This window comes from Lissotriton vulgaris, chromosome 4_1, assembly GCF_964263255.1.
Source record: "Lissotriton vulgaris chromosome 4_1, aLisVul1.2, whole genome shotgun sequence".
Lineage (NCBI taxonomy): Eukaryota > Metazoa > Chordata > Amphibia > Caudata > Salamandridae > Lissotriton > Lissotriton vulgaris.
Genome location: NC_141691.1, coordinates 1,850,738,569 through 1,850,755,799, shown reverse-complemented (window position 1 = coordinate 1,850,755,799; position 17,231 = coordinate 1,850,738,569). Strand labels below are relative to the sequence as shown.

The window sequence follows — 17,231 nt, the reverse complement described above, 5'->3', positions numbered from 1 at the left end:
AAAGCGCATTCCACACGCAAAATAGGGGCATCCATGCCATTCTTAGGAAACATCCCCATGGATGACATTTGCAAAGCCGCAACATAGTCTACACCACACGCTTTCACAAAACACTACTGTGCAGATGTGCAGGCAAAACAACAAGCTAGTGTGGCCAGGCTGTACTAAGAACACTTTTTCAAACTACTGCAGCTCATACAGGTAGCCACAACTAACTGGGGAACTGTTGTATAGTCTATGCAAAAGTATGCAATCCACAGCTCGTATGCCTCAAATGGAACATGCTACTTACCAGTATGCATCTGTTCTAGGCATGTAGAGCTGTAGATCCGCATACGCCCACCCGCCTCCCCGGACACCTATATGTGTTGCAGTTCTATCTTACTTAGATACATTACACGTGGACATCTTTCTATTTCTAACTAACTCCATCATCACCCTTCATGTCAAAACTATCTAAGGATGGAAACGATGCCCATGTGCACTACTAACCAGAGAAGGAGTCACCTATCTCGTGACTACAAAGACTTCTACAATAACAAAGTGCAAACATTCGAGCCCAACACCAGATGGCGATCTATGCAAAAGTATGCGGATCTACATCTCTACATTACAAGAACAGATCCATACTGGTAAGTAGCATTTTCCTTTGGCTATCTAGGGGTGCGAAGACTTAGCTAGCCCTCCCAATCTCGTCCTCTGATTGGCTGGCAACACTTCAACCAGGAATGTTGGTAGCCATCTTGAGTCCCAGAAAAACATTTAAAGAAGAGGGGGCAGGATAGGAATACCCTGACCCCGTAGCCCTGGCCATGGGCCCCAGAGGGACCCCGCCATGGCACAAAGGCACTTTAAAAATAAAATAATTGGCACAAAATCGCGAAAGAGCTGTGAACCCGTAGCAAAAAAACAATAAAAAAAAAAACAAGCATGCTCTCCCGCACTTGTTTACGTTATAGCCCCGGGGGAATGCAGGCATTTAAAAATAACAGAAACCTGGCGCACAGGCCCCCCTTCTAGGCCTGTTTTTTGCCCTGAGGACCTCCACCTCCCTAGGGCTTTATTTTAATGTTGACGGGGGCGCGGTCCCCCAACTGCTCCTACTCCTCAGAGTCCCAGGGACCACCATTTCCGGGGCTTTTCAGTAACATTGGAGGCGGGGGGAGCTGCGCATGCCTCCTCCTAGGACTTTGATATGCCCCAGGGATCACCACCTCACTGGGGCAACATTGAATAATATGCCAGTGGACTGCGTGGATCCCCAGGGCCCTGGGGGATGCCACCTCCCTGGGCGCTGGAGCCCGCCACCTCCCTGGGCGCTGGAGCCCGCCACCTCCCTGGGCGCTGGAGCCCGCCACCTCCCTGGGCCCTGGAGCCCGCCACCTCCCTGGGCCCTGGAGCCCGCCACCTCCCTGGGCCCTGGACCCCGCACCTCCCTGGGCCCTGGAGCCCGCCACCTCCCTGGGCCCAGGAGCCCTCCACCTCCCTGGGCCCAGGAGCCCTCCACCTCCCTGGGCCCTGGGGACTGCCACCTCCCTGGGCCCTGGGGACTGTCACCCCCCTGGGCCCTGGGGACTGTCACCCCCCTGGACCCAGGGGACTGTCACCCCCCTGGGCCCTGGGGACTGTCACCCCCCTGGACCCTGGGGACTTGCACCTCCCTGGACCCTGGGGATCGCCGCCTCCCTGGGCCCTGGGGATCGCTGCCTCCCTGGGCCCTGGTGGCCGCTACCTCCCTGGGCCCTGGTGGCCGCCACCTCCCTGGGCCCTGGTGGCCGCTACCTCCCTGGGCCCTGGTGGCCGCTACCTCCCTGGGTCCTGGGGATAACGACCTCCCTGGGTCCTAAGGGACCCCACCTTCCAGGAGCAAAATACATCATGTTATCTTTGAGAGGGGGCCCCGTCCCGGGCCATATATGGCCCGGGGACCACTACTTCTGTGGGGCGGCCCGTGCACAACAAAGGAGGGGAGCTGCGTGGTCCCCCCTGCTGGAGCCATATATGACCCTGGGGACCACCCAGGGCCGACTCCCTTTGTCCAGGGGTGCCCTCCCCCAGGACATAGCTGTTGCTCTGACTTGGTGGGGAACTTTGACAGCTCCTGCCAATTCAGAGCAAACATTTCAAACCGCTCCCACTTGCTGGATGCAGAGTTTTTCGTCTGTTTGGAAACAGACAAAATGATTGCTGTCACACAGAGGGAGCTGCATGTTTAGCAGCTCCCTGTGTGTGAGAGCAATGCCGGCTCCCGCTGAAGGCGGGGAACCGGCAGGGACCACAGTGACATTCAGGATCCCCTCTCCCTCGGTCTGCCACCCTGCTGACTGGGTGCCCTGTGTGGGGTCCTAAACGCACAGAAGGTCACTGGAGACATTTCCGCTTTGTCCAAGACACAGATGTAGTGTAGACTATGCACTGGACATTTACCCAACAAGGTAGCAGTTACTAACTAACCAGAAAAAGGTACCCCACTTGAGTATATATTTTATGCAAAACTTTGGACTCCTATTGCATACAGGAGCAGGCATGGTTCCGTTGTGGCTCAGTTACTCACACAGCTACTGACACACCCACACAGACACTTGGGCACCTACTCGGGCACTCACACACCCACTAACAGACCGACTCAGACACTGATACACTCATTCACACACCCACTCACAGATCCACTTAGACATTCTCACATCTACTCACAACCCCTCTCATGCACTGAGCAATTGTAATAAATGGCATACTTGCATACTTACATCTGTAGCTGCACTTTTAGGATATATCATACAGGACTTCCACAGAAGCCAATTGGTACTAAAGTTGGAGACTTTTTTTGAGGTACACATAGTTCCTCAAGAGGCTTTTGGTTTTTCAGTAGAGGTTAAAACGGGTGCTTTTGTGTTGGGTACGATGATGTGTTCTCTAATTTGTGTGTATGAGTGTATCTATTAATGTCTCATTTGTGTAGTTTATAGCTCCTACGTATCAATGTAGAAAGACATAGCAGTAAGTACTACTATTCTGACCATTTTCAACTGGACTGCAACAGGATATGCCTGGTTAAAGGTTCCTAATTCTAACAGAATGAAGTGCATTTCCAGTGCCTTAAGTGCTAACCTTGGAGCCTGTTTTACCCATGATATGTATTCAATATAAAATCACCTTCTTAGTCTGATTTCTTTGTTTCTGTTAAATGTATGTGGTGTGCATAATCTATACTTTTGAAATTTAGCATCTGTCGTATAATTAATGCTATACACATTCATTTAATATCTCCACTCATGACTTCTTGTACCCTCTGGGCATCTGGAGGATTCCATAACCGGTAAAAGTATCCAGTTGTTTAATTAATTTGGGAACTTTTTTAAGCATCTCATGTTTCATGTTATTTCCCAACTGTGATTTGACTCATTTGGTTTTAGTGCATCCTTTCCCACTTTTCAGGCCTATTAGCATTGTTACATTGAGCACCCATACTGCCCCCTTATTCGCAGCTCCTCTCGCTGCTGTCCAGCAGCATGCTGTACAGTAAGCCTGTGCAACTGTGCGTACTTCATAAAACAAATTTGGGAATCCAGTGTAGTTTCTCATAGACTTGCAGTCCTGCCCCTGGCGCAATTGTTTTTGAAAACAGTTTTAATGTACTTAAGAGTTGCCTGACAGTTGTGGTGAAGTTGCATGAATTTTTACTTCTTTAATTATCCTCTCGTCCTTCCCATAGGGCCCCCTAAAAGTAACTGTGCAGGAACTTGATGGGTCTTTCAACCACACCTTGCAGATTGAAGAGAACAGTCTCAAACACGACATACCATGTCATTCGAAGAGCAGAAGGTATGGGTCAAGTGGATCCTTTTTCATGTTTTAATTATTTATATATTTTAGTTATGGGTATTAACAGTATGTGTTTCACTTGTGAGCTTAACGGTGTATATTATGACATTTGCAAAGTAGATTAAATGGCATTTAATCATATGATGGTGCTGGGAAGGGATTAGAAATTTTGGGGAAGGGAGCAATATATTTTAATCCTCGAGTAAAAGGAAGATGTTATGGTATTCACATTTATATGATACATATTCTGATGGTATAATAATGTATCATAATGCAGACGTACATTTGTATGACTATGGAAATGCCATCTCTGTGACGGGAGGAATTGCTTGATAGCATTTTGTTGGTGCCTGTTTGTTATTAGTTAAGAGATGATGATTGGTCATCCAGGTTTCCTGGAGAACATCGGCTGGCTCGATGAGGACCAGTTTGGCTTCCGCCCCGGACACGGGACGGAGTCCGCGCTGGTGACCGTGTTGGACAATCTTCGTTCGCGTGTCGACAGTGGTCGGGCAGCCTTTTTAGTGCTGCTCGACATGTCAGCTGTGTTCGACACGGTCTGCCATCGGACCCTTGTCAGGAGACTGGAGGAGTGCGGGGTCACTGAGGTGGCAAGAGATTGGCTGACATCCTATCTTGGTGGCAGGCAACAGTTGGTTTCACTTCCACCATTCAGCTCTGAGCCAAGGAGTGTAGGACAGGGGGTCCCACAGGGCTCGGCCATCAGCCCTATACTCTTTAACTTGTACCTCCGTCCCTTAGTCCAGCTAATAAAATCTTTCGGTGTCTCGGCATTTAATTATGCCGATGACACCCAGCTGGTCTTTTCTTTGGAAGGGAATAATGCGGTCTCGCTGGATACTTTCCATCGCTGCATGGCAGCCACAGCAGACTGGTTACGAGCTAATTCCCTACAATTTAATAGCTCCAAGACGGAGGTACTCCATTGGTCCATCGACCGGATTCCGCGGGCACTCCCAGAGAACTTTTGGCCTAGTACCTTCCTTGAGCCAGTACTGGCTTCGGAATCAGCCCGTAATTTGGGGGTGATTTTTGGCCCTAACCTACAGCTTGACATACACGTCAATAAAACCACTTCTACGTGTATGATGCTGCTGCGCATGCTGCGCAAGGTTTTGCCCCTTCTCCCCGCTCAAGCAAGGCCGGAAGTAGTTCGTGGGACCATATTAAGTCGCCTCGACTACTGCAATGGGCTTCTTTTGGAGGCCCCAAAAAATCTGACCGGTAAGCTACAGCGGGTGCAAAACATGGCCGCCAAACTGGCTCTCTCTCGCCCTAGGTCCAGCTCCTCCACTCTTGCTTTAAGAGACCTACACTGGCTCCCGGTTCATCTGCGGGTACAATATAAAGCTGCGTGTCTTGTGTTTAAAGCTGTTCACCAACAGGGCCCCATCCCTTTGCAAAAGATGTTTGCATGGTACTCTGCATCGCGTCCCCTCCGCTCTTCTTCGGCGCATCTTCTTGTAGTTCCGAGGTTTCACAGAGTGAGGATGGGTGGCCGCTCCTTCAGTGTCGCAGCGGCCAAACTTTGGAACTCCCTGCCACTCTCTCTGAGAAGCCACAAGGACTACCTTCCTTTTAGAAAAGCGTTAAAAACCCACCTGTTTCCATAAATGGCCTGAGTTGTTAAAGTCTATGGTTCTTGATCAAAGCGCCAGGATGCCCTCTGGGTGACAGGTTTTGCGCTCTACAAATATACTAAATAAATAAATAAATAAATAAATTGGTCTGTGGTTTGGGGGAGATTTGTCACAGATTTGGCGAATCGCCCTTGGCACCACAATCTCATGCATTTGAGCTGTTTTCTGCATGGCATGCTCCTTAGTCTATGGTCTTGTATTGGCGCTGCCCCTGCAATGCTTGTAAATTTAGATGATAGCCTGCTCTGCATATGACTTGCCTGGGAAGTTTTGGAGATTCTCTTGTGCAAAAGTAATTTATTTAGGTAAGTGGTTTGTGTCGCATCACATGTCGTGGGGCCACGGTGCAAGCAGCCGCTACTGGGCCTCAACTTCGGGGTGTGTGGTCATTTGCCTTGAATGTTTCTGGCTCTCTTTTAGTGTGTCACTACTGGGTTCATTACACCCACTTCAGCACTTACCTCTCAGATGTCGGGGTGGCAGTTGTTACAGGCTTCTCATGGAGGTGGTGTTGGGGTGCTCAAGCTTGCACTCAAAGAAATGCACATTAGTATAATAAAGGATTGTCCAAACAAGTGCTTGGCTTTGAAGAAGAAAAGTACTTTAATAAACACTAGAATTAAATATTTCACACAGAAAAATGTACGCTATGCAGTTTAGTGTCCAGGTGCTTGCGTATGTCATCGCCTCGTCCCACTATCGAACCTGATCCAGATCTCCTTATGGTCTGACTGTTCCCTGTCCAGGTCCGGTTTGATTAGGCTCATGGGCAGATTATCCCTGTACTTTTGTCTTAGTGCACAGTCTTTTTACTCAGTTCACTGACTGTCACCCAAATAGTCTGTGAATGGGCCAGAATTGCCTTGATCCTCCACTGCTTGATCCCTCAATCCTCTTCCTAGCTACCCTTTAACCATGCTGCAGTTTTATGATATGGGTGTACCATCTCAAGTCACGTCACATCTTCATAGATCAGGCTCAGCAGGCCAAATCATGTCACAGTTTCATGATTCCTAACTGGAATCTCACTGGAGAGTCTGGGGCATACAGACACCTGACCACACAGAAAGCTATCTTTACAGTTCTCTGCTTCTGTAGGCCCACTGCTCAAGGGTCACCCTACACCCCACTCTTCCTGGACATTCACTCTTCCTGCATGGTTGGCAGGTTCTCTCTCTTGCTCGGTATCCATGCTTGTTTAAAGGCATTTCAGGACAGTCAATCAACTCTTGCAAGAAGGGGTGAATTCAGGTAATGTCTTCTCACCTCTGAGAAGCTTGCTGTCAGACACGCTCTGGTTGCACATCACTACTCATTATTCCACGGCCTTTCTTGGTCATAGAGAACTTGCAACTGATTCAAGAAGTGGGCCAATGGGTCCCACTTTTATTCAGTCAAAGCAGACAGGAGATATAGATCAGCTGTCTGTACTTTCAGAAAGAGTTTGGTGAGGTTCTTCTTTCTAATATTGTCTATTGCTTCTCTCCAGGTGCAGCTTTTGTCTAGCTTGGGGCACCCATTATAGATGCACAAAGTGGTGTGAGCATTTAAAAATAAGTGCAACATTGTGACAATATTGCATACGTTCAATTCATTGTAGATGGAATCCACCTCTGTTCAGTCTGTCCCTTCTAGCCATAGCTAAGTTGTCTTAGCACAACCAAAAGTACCTGTCTGAGATTCTTGAGGTGGCCTCCAGCCCACGTACATTAGCCAGACAAAAGGCTTGTTGTTCTGTACTTTGAATAGGTTCTTTGCCTCAGTTATGGTGTTCCCAATCAAGCCAGTAAGGCTAGGCTGGCACCGACAAGCTGATACCCTTCGCTGAGGATGATTTCTGCTACAGCTTGCACAAACGAAGTCTCCCAGAAGTTGAAAATACCTCTCTGCCGAAAGAATGTCTGTACCAAATGTAAATACATGTTTCTGGTTATTTTAGAAAGGGCCAGCATCTTGCGGAATGATGTAAAATGCAAGGATTGCCGCTCGAGGCTTTGGACCCTGAGAAGCTGCTTGTTTCCTGACTCCGGGGCTTTCCTGGTGTAACGCGACGAGGGGCTGAGGAGTACTGCTGCAAACGGGACTGCGAGGGCCAGGCTGCTTTGCGGCGAGCGACCGGCCGCACCTGGCTCCTCTTCACGCTCCGCTTATCCCCACTACATAGCGCCTCGCGGCCCCCGCTCCGCGGGAGCCGCTCGAGGCTTTGGACCCTGAGGAGCTGCTTGTTTCCTGACTCCGGGTCTTTCCTGGTGTAACGCGACGAGGGGCTGAGGAGTACTGCTGCAAACGGGACTGCGAGGGCCAGGCTGCTTTGCGGCGAGCGACCGGCCGCACCTGGCTCCTCTTCCCACCCCGCCTCTCCCCACTACATAGCGCCTCGCGGTCCCCGCTCGCGGGAGCCGCTCGAGGCTTTGGACCCTGAGGAGCTGCTTGTTTCCTGACTCCGGGGCTTTCCTGGTGTAACGCGATGAGGGGCTGAGGAGTACTGCTGCAAACGGGACTGCGAGGGCTAGGCTGCTTTGCCGTGAGCGATCGGCCGCACCTGGCTCCTCTTCCCGCCCCGCCTCTCCCCATCTCCACCCCCTATTTAGTCTCACCCACCCACGCGCACGCGGGACGCTTGCGGGCGTGCCCGTTTGTGACCGGTCTTGACCGGACCGGGCCCACCCTCTTACCTCTTTCTCAACCATCTGCACGCTCCACCGGGATAATGGCTGGTCGCGAAACGAGGAGTAAGACCTCGCTTGCTGGAGGATCTGCAGCCGGAGGTATGGAAAAATTTCTCATCAGAGCGAATACCATTATTGACACTGAAATTAATATTCTGGAGAAACGCTTGTTCAAAGAACTGTTGGCCATTAAGAGATCTTCCCTGGGGACTATAGCTAACACCAAAACACCCCAAAAAAACTGTTGATATTGCTACCTCGGTTGTGGCTAACCAAGTATCCCTTACTGAAACCGATAATCAGGCTTCAGTGGACCTGGACATTTTGGTTAACGAAATACTCCCTGAAATTTACTCAGTTCTTGATATAAATAATGCATCCACTGTCTCTGAACTCGAGGATACCGCTAATAATATAATGTTACAGGGGGTTAGGGAAGGGGCCACTTCTAAACGCAAAAGGTCGTATAACAAGACAGCTGGTAGAAAATCGAAAACTGCTAAGCTGCAACACGATCCAGTACCCCCTCCTATAAACCGATCTCAATCCCCGCCTAGTAGGGAGGTTTCTATTGAAAGCTTGGGTGCCCTTTTTAAATAGATCGTATTCCCCTTAGAGGCCAAATTGGAAAGGATAGAAATGAGATTGTCTATTATAGAGAAAGCCACAGCTACTATTTTAGCCAACTCTAACAAAACTAACAGCCCGAGTATCCAGCAAATCACCCCTACCATTTCTGGCCCCCTACATGTTAAAGAGGCTCAAAATCCTCCCACCGACCCCATAGGCCCCCCTGTAGCCCACCAAGACTCCAACCAGGGTAGTAATGCACCCCCGCAACATACATCTGGGCCGCAACCATGTAACATTAATACATATGGGCTTACGGTTGATGGTACACAAAGCTCCCCATCTAAAGCACTCAGACCCCCTAGACCACGTTTGCCTGATCTTCCACCTGAAACAAATCGCTATATGGTAGTTTTAGCGGGAGCACCCACCCTGGAGACAGGAGAGACAGAAACCTTTAGTTCCCTCAAAGGTAAAGTTGTCAAGTGGCTTAACTGGAATCGACCACTCCCGGCCCACGTCCACAACAAAATCATTATGGTAATAAGGGTGCCCTGGCTAGGTAAGACGGTTAAGACCATAAATGGGGACTGTATAACGGTCAGTTTCAGAGATCTCAGAACTGTGTCACATATCTGCGCGGGTTTTAATAGGTCCTTTGACTCCACCATCCAAACACTTCCAGTGTCCTTCTTTTTTCCACCTAATTTTATAACCCATGGCAGAGGCAGGGGCGACTGGACTAGGGTTGAACTGAGGGGGAGACAAAGGAGATATGATGCTAGACCGGCTATGCTGCCGCAATACACTCCCTTCTGTGATACTAACCGGTACAGCTGCCTAGATGGCTTAGAGGGATTTGACTGACTAACCCCAACACTTGATTCAAGGTCCTCCCTAACTGAGATGGTTAATGGCCTTCTAGATAGAGAAGCTGTGACTATATGAGCAAGATGGCCGCCTGGTAGGAGCTGCCTGGAGGAGCTCCCCGTGCTTGGGATCCCCGAACCGGGTATATCCCTGTTAGCAGCAACCATCAATCGCTCGCTGGATCATCAAGAGTAACAGGAACACCCAAGAGTAACTAGGAGTAACCTAAAAGTACTGGATGACATCGACTACGTGTATCGTCGTCGCGGCTGGCCAGCACCACAGCAGAGGGGGCTCAGAGGCGTCGGAGGGCTGGGAGAGCTCGAGACGCTGGTAGCTGCTGCCCCAAAGCCAGAACCGGGACCAGAGCGGAGCTAGCACCGGACCCTCTCCCCACTCCGGAACAGAAGCGGAGGCTGTAGAGGGTCGAGGCAACGACGACTGCGGCGGCAGAGGACCCCCTCCCGACGGCAACAGAGGACAGCAGAGCACAGGGACCAGCACGGGACAACGGAACACCCCCTCCCTCCTCCCGCAGCAGAAGGAATACTGCAGCGGCGTCGGAGGGCTGGAAGCGGCTTGTGACGCTGGGAGCTGCTGCCCCGAAACTGTAGCGGCCAGGACCAGAACCGGGACCAGAGCGGAGCTAGCGCCGGACCCTTCCCCCGCTCCGGAACAGAAGCGGAGGCTGAAGAGGGTCGAGGCAACTACGACGACAACGGTAGCAGAGGACCCCCTCCCGACGGCAACAGAGGACAGCAGAGCACCGGGACCAGCGCGGGACAACGGAACACCCCCTCCCTCCGCAGCAGAAGGAATCCTACCGCCTACCGACAGCAGAGGACGTCGGTGACAGCCGGGACCAGCGAGGAACGAGGCGACAACTTCGGAACTCCCCCCCCCAAGCCCCCTCTCCCCGGCCCCCCCCCCCCCCCGGAGTATCCCAGGACTAGCGCGGGATCAGCCTCGCTTGGGGAGACCTGCAGACCACGGGCGGCTGTGGATGCCCTCCCTCCCTCCTATAATTGCTGAAACAAGGGTGTCTCAACTTTCCCGCAGAGGACCCGCGAGAGCTACTTCACAGGGTTTGTGACAAAAAAGGTATTTTCTTGAACTCGCTTTTTATGATGGTAAAACCCTTTGTCCAAAATGGCGGGGTCTAGAAACTAAGGCAATAAATCACCTGTGCCTTCAGATGCCCACGAGGCTCCTGCAAGATAAGACTCCCTCACAGCAACTTAGAAACTGGGCTAGCTGAAAGCGAAACTGCCCTCCCTGCTCACAAAGCAACAAAAATAAAAAGAGGACTACTGTCTCTTTCTCCCATATGGGGCGGCCATTTTTTGCCCAGTCTCTCTCTCGGGTGGCCATCTTGGACTAGTCATTGTAGCTGGGCTATCATTCATTCATTCACACTATCTGAACTTACACTAAGAACTCAACACCGGCTACCGTTTATTCGTGGGTTTACACCTAGGTGTATCTACCACTTCCCTGATAGAGTGGCTACCTTTTTTGTGGCAACACTATATTTTTACTTGTATTTTGTTCACTTTTGACAGAATGTCGGTCTCTTTTGCAGGATTATACCTCTACCTGTATTATAAACATTTCTGCAGTATTATACCTTTTTGTAACCGGCACTCTGTTCGCTTTCCCATGTAACACAGAGACTGCTACCTCTTATATTTGGGGTCATACCTATATGTTTCCACTACTACTTGTGATAGAGATAGACTATGTTTTGCTATATTATATTTGTATTTGTATCTTGTACACCTTGTAACCTGCACCCAGTTCACTTTCTCTTTGGGACGCACCGACTGCTACCTCATATACTACCTAATATACTTTGATTGTTACCTCATATACTTTGATTGCACACTAATGTCAATGCTACCTCCTATATCATATTATATTTTTACCTGTATTTTGTTCACTTTTGTAACATGCACCCAGTTCACTTTTCTCTTGGGTCGCACCGATTGCTACCTCATATATTTTGATTGCTCACTAAGATCACTAATGTCATCTTGATTCTGATTGCTACCTCATATATTCAGTCTGCTCACCAGTGTCACTATCGTTACTTGTAATTTGTTGTTTGCACTTGTATTTGGCTCCTGTATATCATTATTGTACACCCTCCTGCGCCTACCTTTACCGCCATCCCAACATGGATCCCATCGGCAAACACACATATAAAATCAACTACCCATCATTACTCAACAAAAAAGCCGCTAAGCGCTTTAAACATAACTTCCTTAGGATCCACCCTGAAACCCCTTTTGTCGACACCTACTTCTCATCAGTGAATGGATCCATGAATATTGACATCATCTTCCACACCACACGAAGAGCCCAATGGAGAAAAGCGTTCCGCACCTTACTCACCGTCTCCTCTACCAGGAAATCCGCTCATGGCTTAACACTCTCCATCACACCATCTCAACTCTTCCCAGGCAGAACCACCATCACTATCTACAATAACGGGATTGTCCTAATTCAATCCTCAGACAGGAACCTGGAACTACTAGACAACCTGTTCCCCACCTTCAAACAGCACCTCTCCAATCCACGGACCCCCACTCATAGCACCCCCAGCCCTCTCAGCCCTGACTACACAGCCTTCAATCACAACCCGTCTAACATAGGTCAGCCCCAAAACGACTCGCACCTCTCCTCTACCCCCAGCACCTTAGTCACTCACTCACCTACTGTAGGTACCCCACACCTCTCAATCACAGACATAGACCTCTCCCCCATATACACCAGCCGCACACCATCACAGCAGAGGAACATCTCACACCTCTCCCCTCCCCCCTGCGCGGTAACCAGTCACCCACCCTATCATACTGCCCAAATCATACCACCCGTTCATATTTCCCAAATTCCCCCATGCACTGGCGAAGATCACCCCCCCGCGTTCATTCCCTTTACCCCCACCCTCCTCACCCCCCACCACACGACCCCTGCGAACGTCGCAGATCCTTCTGTAATCAATCACCCATCCGCAGAACCCACCCCCACCGCCTTGAGCATATCTCCCACGTCCCACGACATGACCAACCCTCACCCTTTCTCCCCCCCCACTCCCCACTACCCCACTCTATCGGCCAGACTCACGGAACACACCACCTCTCTCAACCTAACCCCTTATCCTCTATCCCCTCCCATTCTTAGCCCCCACCATCCTATTGTCACTACTTCCTTCTCCAGCCTACACTCATCCCTCAACTCACTTGCGCCGCATTCCACAAGCGCCATCACCCACACTATCAACCTCCCCCTGTCCTCATCCTCGCCCCCGGCTCACAAACTCTCTCTTCCATCGAATGCTACCCCACCTACTAGGACCTCAGAGCCTTGCTCCATCGCGCGCACTTCCTGCCCCATTCGATCCAGTGCCAACCCCATTACCTTACTCAAACACGCACCCACTGCTCTCACTTCCAATTCCATCCCCAACCCAACTCTGGACATGATCATCTCCACCCTCCTACAAGTCAAAGAAGAGCTCCATACCATCAAAGAACTTCTTCTCACACACCCCAGGCACCCCCTACCCTACACTTCCCCGCCCAACAAGGACTCCACTCGCCCCTCAAACCATTCCACGCATCTCTACCCGCGCTGGCCCTCTATCCCTGATCGCAAGGCCACCGGCCTTTCCCGTCGCACCCCAAACCCCCTCTCGGGCCGAGACTTACACAATCTACTCTGCTCATATGGCCCAGGTCCCACAAAACGCCCACCCACCACACACCTCCCCATACCCACGATTCCCACAAATCCCCTCAGACCCCCCACACTGAGCAACAGAAGCTCTGTCCCCTGTAATCTCAAAAAAATCTCCCTCTCCTTAGAACATTCACCCACTCTCCTCACCCCTAGACTAAAGTGTATCCTGCTCAACTGCAGATCGGCCCGGAGACACTCCCCTGGCATCGCGGATCTCATCTTATCAAGGGACCTTGACCTAGCCATTCTGACTGAAACGTGGCTAACTGAAGCATCCACACCTATAATGGACATATTAGTCCCCCCGAACTATCTCATTATTAGACTCGACAGGAATGGCAAGACGGGTGGGGGAATCGCATGCATCTACAGGAGCAACCTCGCTATCACTGAAGGCCCCTCCCCCTCCCTCTCCTCCTGTGAACTCATCTGCCTTGATATTACTAGTGAGGGCAAACCTGTGTGCTCCCTACATGTTATTTACCACCCACCCGGGGACAACTTCCCCTTCTCCCAACAACTAATGGACACGATATCCACCAACGCCGGTCGACAGCTCAATCAAATTTACCTGGGAGACTTCAACCTCCACTGGAACGACCAGAAAGACGCAGTGGTGAAGAGCCTTAAGAGTTTCCTCAACGCGCTTGACCTCACCCAAATCTGCAACGGTCCAACACATGAAAAAGGCTCTAACCTTGACCTTATCATCGCCAAAGAAGACTCTACCCAGCTGGTGGCAATCGAACCATGTGACTGGTCAGACCACCACATCATCACCTTCTTCATCAACGAAAAGGTCAAACTTAACCCAGCTCAACCTGCCAAAACCAAGATTTGGAAGAGGGACATGAAGAATCTCAACCCAAACTCCTTGCCTGCACACACAGGCAGTCTCCTCCTTCCCCCGATGGGCGTCTCTGATGTGCACTCATTGACGGACCACTACCTAGACACCATGTCTGCCATAATCAATGAAGCCGCACCCCTGCAACTGAAGAGAGTAGCCACCAAGAATTCGAACCCATGGTACGATGGCAGCCTCAATGAAGACAGACGTGCTATGTGCATGGCTGAGCGCTCGTGGAGATCTGACCCCTCAGCACTGCACCTTAGAGCGCTTAAGAGTAAGAGAAACGCTTACTTCAGAAAAATCAAACGCTCAAAATCAGTCTTCTTTAGCCAACAGCTGGATCAAGCTAAAAACCGACCTAAAAAACTGTTCGAGTTAGTCAAAACCCAAACCAAAACGCAACCTCCACAACCTAACAACTCAACAAAGGCTATTCCAAGTTGTGAAGACTTTTCTGCTCTTTCAAGCAAAAGAACGACACTATAAGAAGTGATCTCCTCAAGGATGTAAGTCGATACTCCGGCTCCATATGCATAACTAACACTCAACCTAAAAACAACGCTTCATGGTCGTCCTTCGACACCTATTCTGAAGAATCAATTCACAAGCTGCTTGTCAACTTGAAACCCGCCAATCACCACACAGACCCCCTACCTGCCAATTCTGTTAAAGTCCTCACCCCCCTGCTCCTCCCACTCTGGACTAAAATCATCAACTGTTCCTTGCAACAAGGGCTCATCCCAGACTCTCTCAAGATTGGGCAAGTCACGCCTATACTCAAGAAACCCACAGCTGACCCGACCGACCTAAACAACTATCGTCCTATCACCAATATCCCCACTCTGGTAAAACTGTTAGAAAAATGCGTACAACTCCAACTGACAAAACACATTGAGCAGTTTGAGCTCCTCAACTCTCACCAATCAGGATTCAGAGCAAAGCATAGCACGGAAACGGCCATGACACACATAATTGATGACGCCCTCCAAATCCTTGATCACAATGAGTCTTGCCTCCTCATCCTTCTTGACCTCTCCTCAGCATTTGATACGGTCAAACACAAGAAACTACTGGAGCTCCTAAACACCAGAATGGGCATATCCGGGACTGTTCTCAAATGGTTCACATCCTTTCTGCACAACCGGTCTCAGAAGTTCAAGATCAACAACGCTCTGTCCTCGCGTGTGCCAGTAACACTAGGCGTCCCACAAGGTTCCTCCCTATCCCCCACACTGTTCAACCTCGTCATGGAACCACTCACCACCTTGCTTCAATCTTCAAAGGTACACTTCCATATGTACGCCGATGACACTCAGCTCTACCTCAAGCTTCAATCCCCTGAAGACATCAAACTGTTGAATACCACACTAAGAAAGACCCAAGCTTGGCTGGCCGACAATCATGGACGCCAGAAGCTTTCACTACTCGACTAGCTGCTTTGCGACCGAACGCCGGTCCGGTGGGCGTAGGTGTAGATACTTGGTCTCCACGCCGCACAGATTGTTAGTTGATAGCATAGGTCCCACCCAAGCAGACTATGGGGACCGTCTACAGCTACTGAGGGGCGGATTCCACCACAGGAACTCTTCCTGTTCCAGTCTCTGACCCTTCAGGTAGTATCTGCTACACTTCGCAACCCAACCTGGGCTCTTTTTCAAGTTTATGAGCAACCTTTAGGTCCTGACGAATTGCCACCAAGGCATGAAACATGTTGACCTTAGCACTAATGAGGGTTGAACGGGTCTCCCACCCATAGTTTGGCTGAGTCCCCATACCCCTCTTAATTTTAATTAAGGTAGATAGCTACATGAATAAAGGGACTTGAGTAGACTATACTAACCTTTTTTAATACACCCCACCTCACGCTCACTTCTTCACAACTGGGGCCCCTCACACCCACTCATTTAAACGGCCTGGAACAAAAGATCTCCGTAAAAGTGTAGCACCCAGTGCTACCCGTCAGGCATTGCAGCGCCGGCTTGACGTAGGAGCAGGAAGCCGATGATGACACGAGGCAATTGGCTGGTGATATGACAGTAGCCGTTGAACCAACCTATTGTGTGAGGCATCCCTAGTTCCGACAAGGGACATCTGCCCTTGTTCCCTCAAAAACAACCACACCTGGAGAGAGGAAGGAATATCACTCTTCCATATTTGTTTTACTTCCCAGGGGAACTGTGTGCACCTTCTTTGAATAGTGGCCGACAATCACCTCAAACTAAATGCTCTGAAAACTGAGTTCCTTCTGATCTCTCCTCCTACGAAAAAGGCCATCACCCAAACATGGCTCAATCATCTAACCGCACTCAATGTCCAGCCCACCATCGTGGACTCCGCGAAATCCCTTGGCATCACACTGGACTGCAATCTCGACATGCAGCAGCATATTAGCAAAGCAACTAAAGGAGCCAACTTCCAAATCAACACGCTGAGAAAACTCAAACCCTTTCTTCCACCCAAGGACTTCCAAACTGTTGTTCAAGCCTTAGTCATTCCTCGGATAGACTACGGTATTGCGGCTCTCAGCGGGCTCCCCCTTACAACAACGACTCCCCTAAGAGCCTCCCTGAACGCGGCCGCGAGACTCATCACTGGCTCAAGAAAACACTTGCATATATCCCCTGACTTAAAAGCCCTAAACTGGCTGCCTATTGAAGCCAGAATTCAGCTGAAAATTGCCTGTATGACGCACTCGGCTATACACCACAAGTCATCCAACTACCTCACTGAAAAGCTGACCATTTCAGGAGGCTCAAGATCCAACAGAAGCACAAAAACCCTCCTCCTGAAACCACGGAGATTCCGGAAGGAAAAAACATACAAACGCTCCTTCTCAGGAATGGCGCCTAGGATCTGGAATGCACTCCCGCCAGAAACTAGGCTTATCCCTTCCACTGTACTCTTCAAGAAAGAGGTGAAGGCCATCCTTCAGGCTAAATTCACCTGAATACTATTGATACTGGAACAATGACAGTACTTGGCTCCTACATTATCGGCCTTCTGATTGCTTACCTATGCGAGTCTCTTTTTTGACTGCTTTCGGAT

At 50.1% G+C, this 17,231-nt stretch overlaps 1 protein-coding gene across 2 annotated transcripts in view; it reads left to right on the top strand.

Moving 5' to 3' along the window:
* Positions 1-17,231, top strand: part of TAF2 (TATA-box binding protein associated factor 2) — a 765,870-nt gene that overhangs the window by 307,466 nt on the left and 441,173 nt on the right. For both annotated transcript variants that reach the window (XM_086966160.1, XM_086966159.1), the window contains exon 14: positions 3,713-3,822. In XM_086966160.1, coding sequence (XP_086822286.1) covers positions 3,713-3,822 — 110 coding nt within the window. The remainder of the gene's footprint in view (positions 1-3,712; positions 3,823-17,231) is intronic.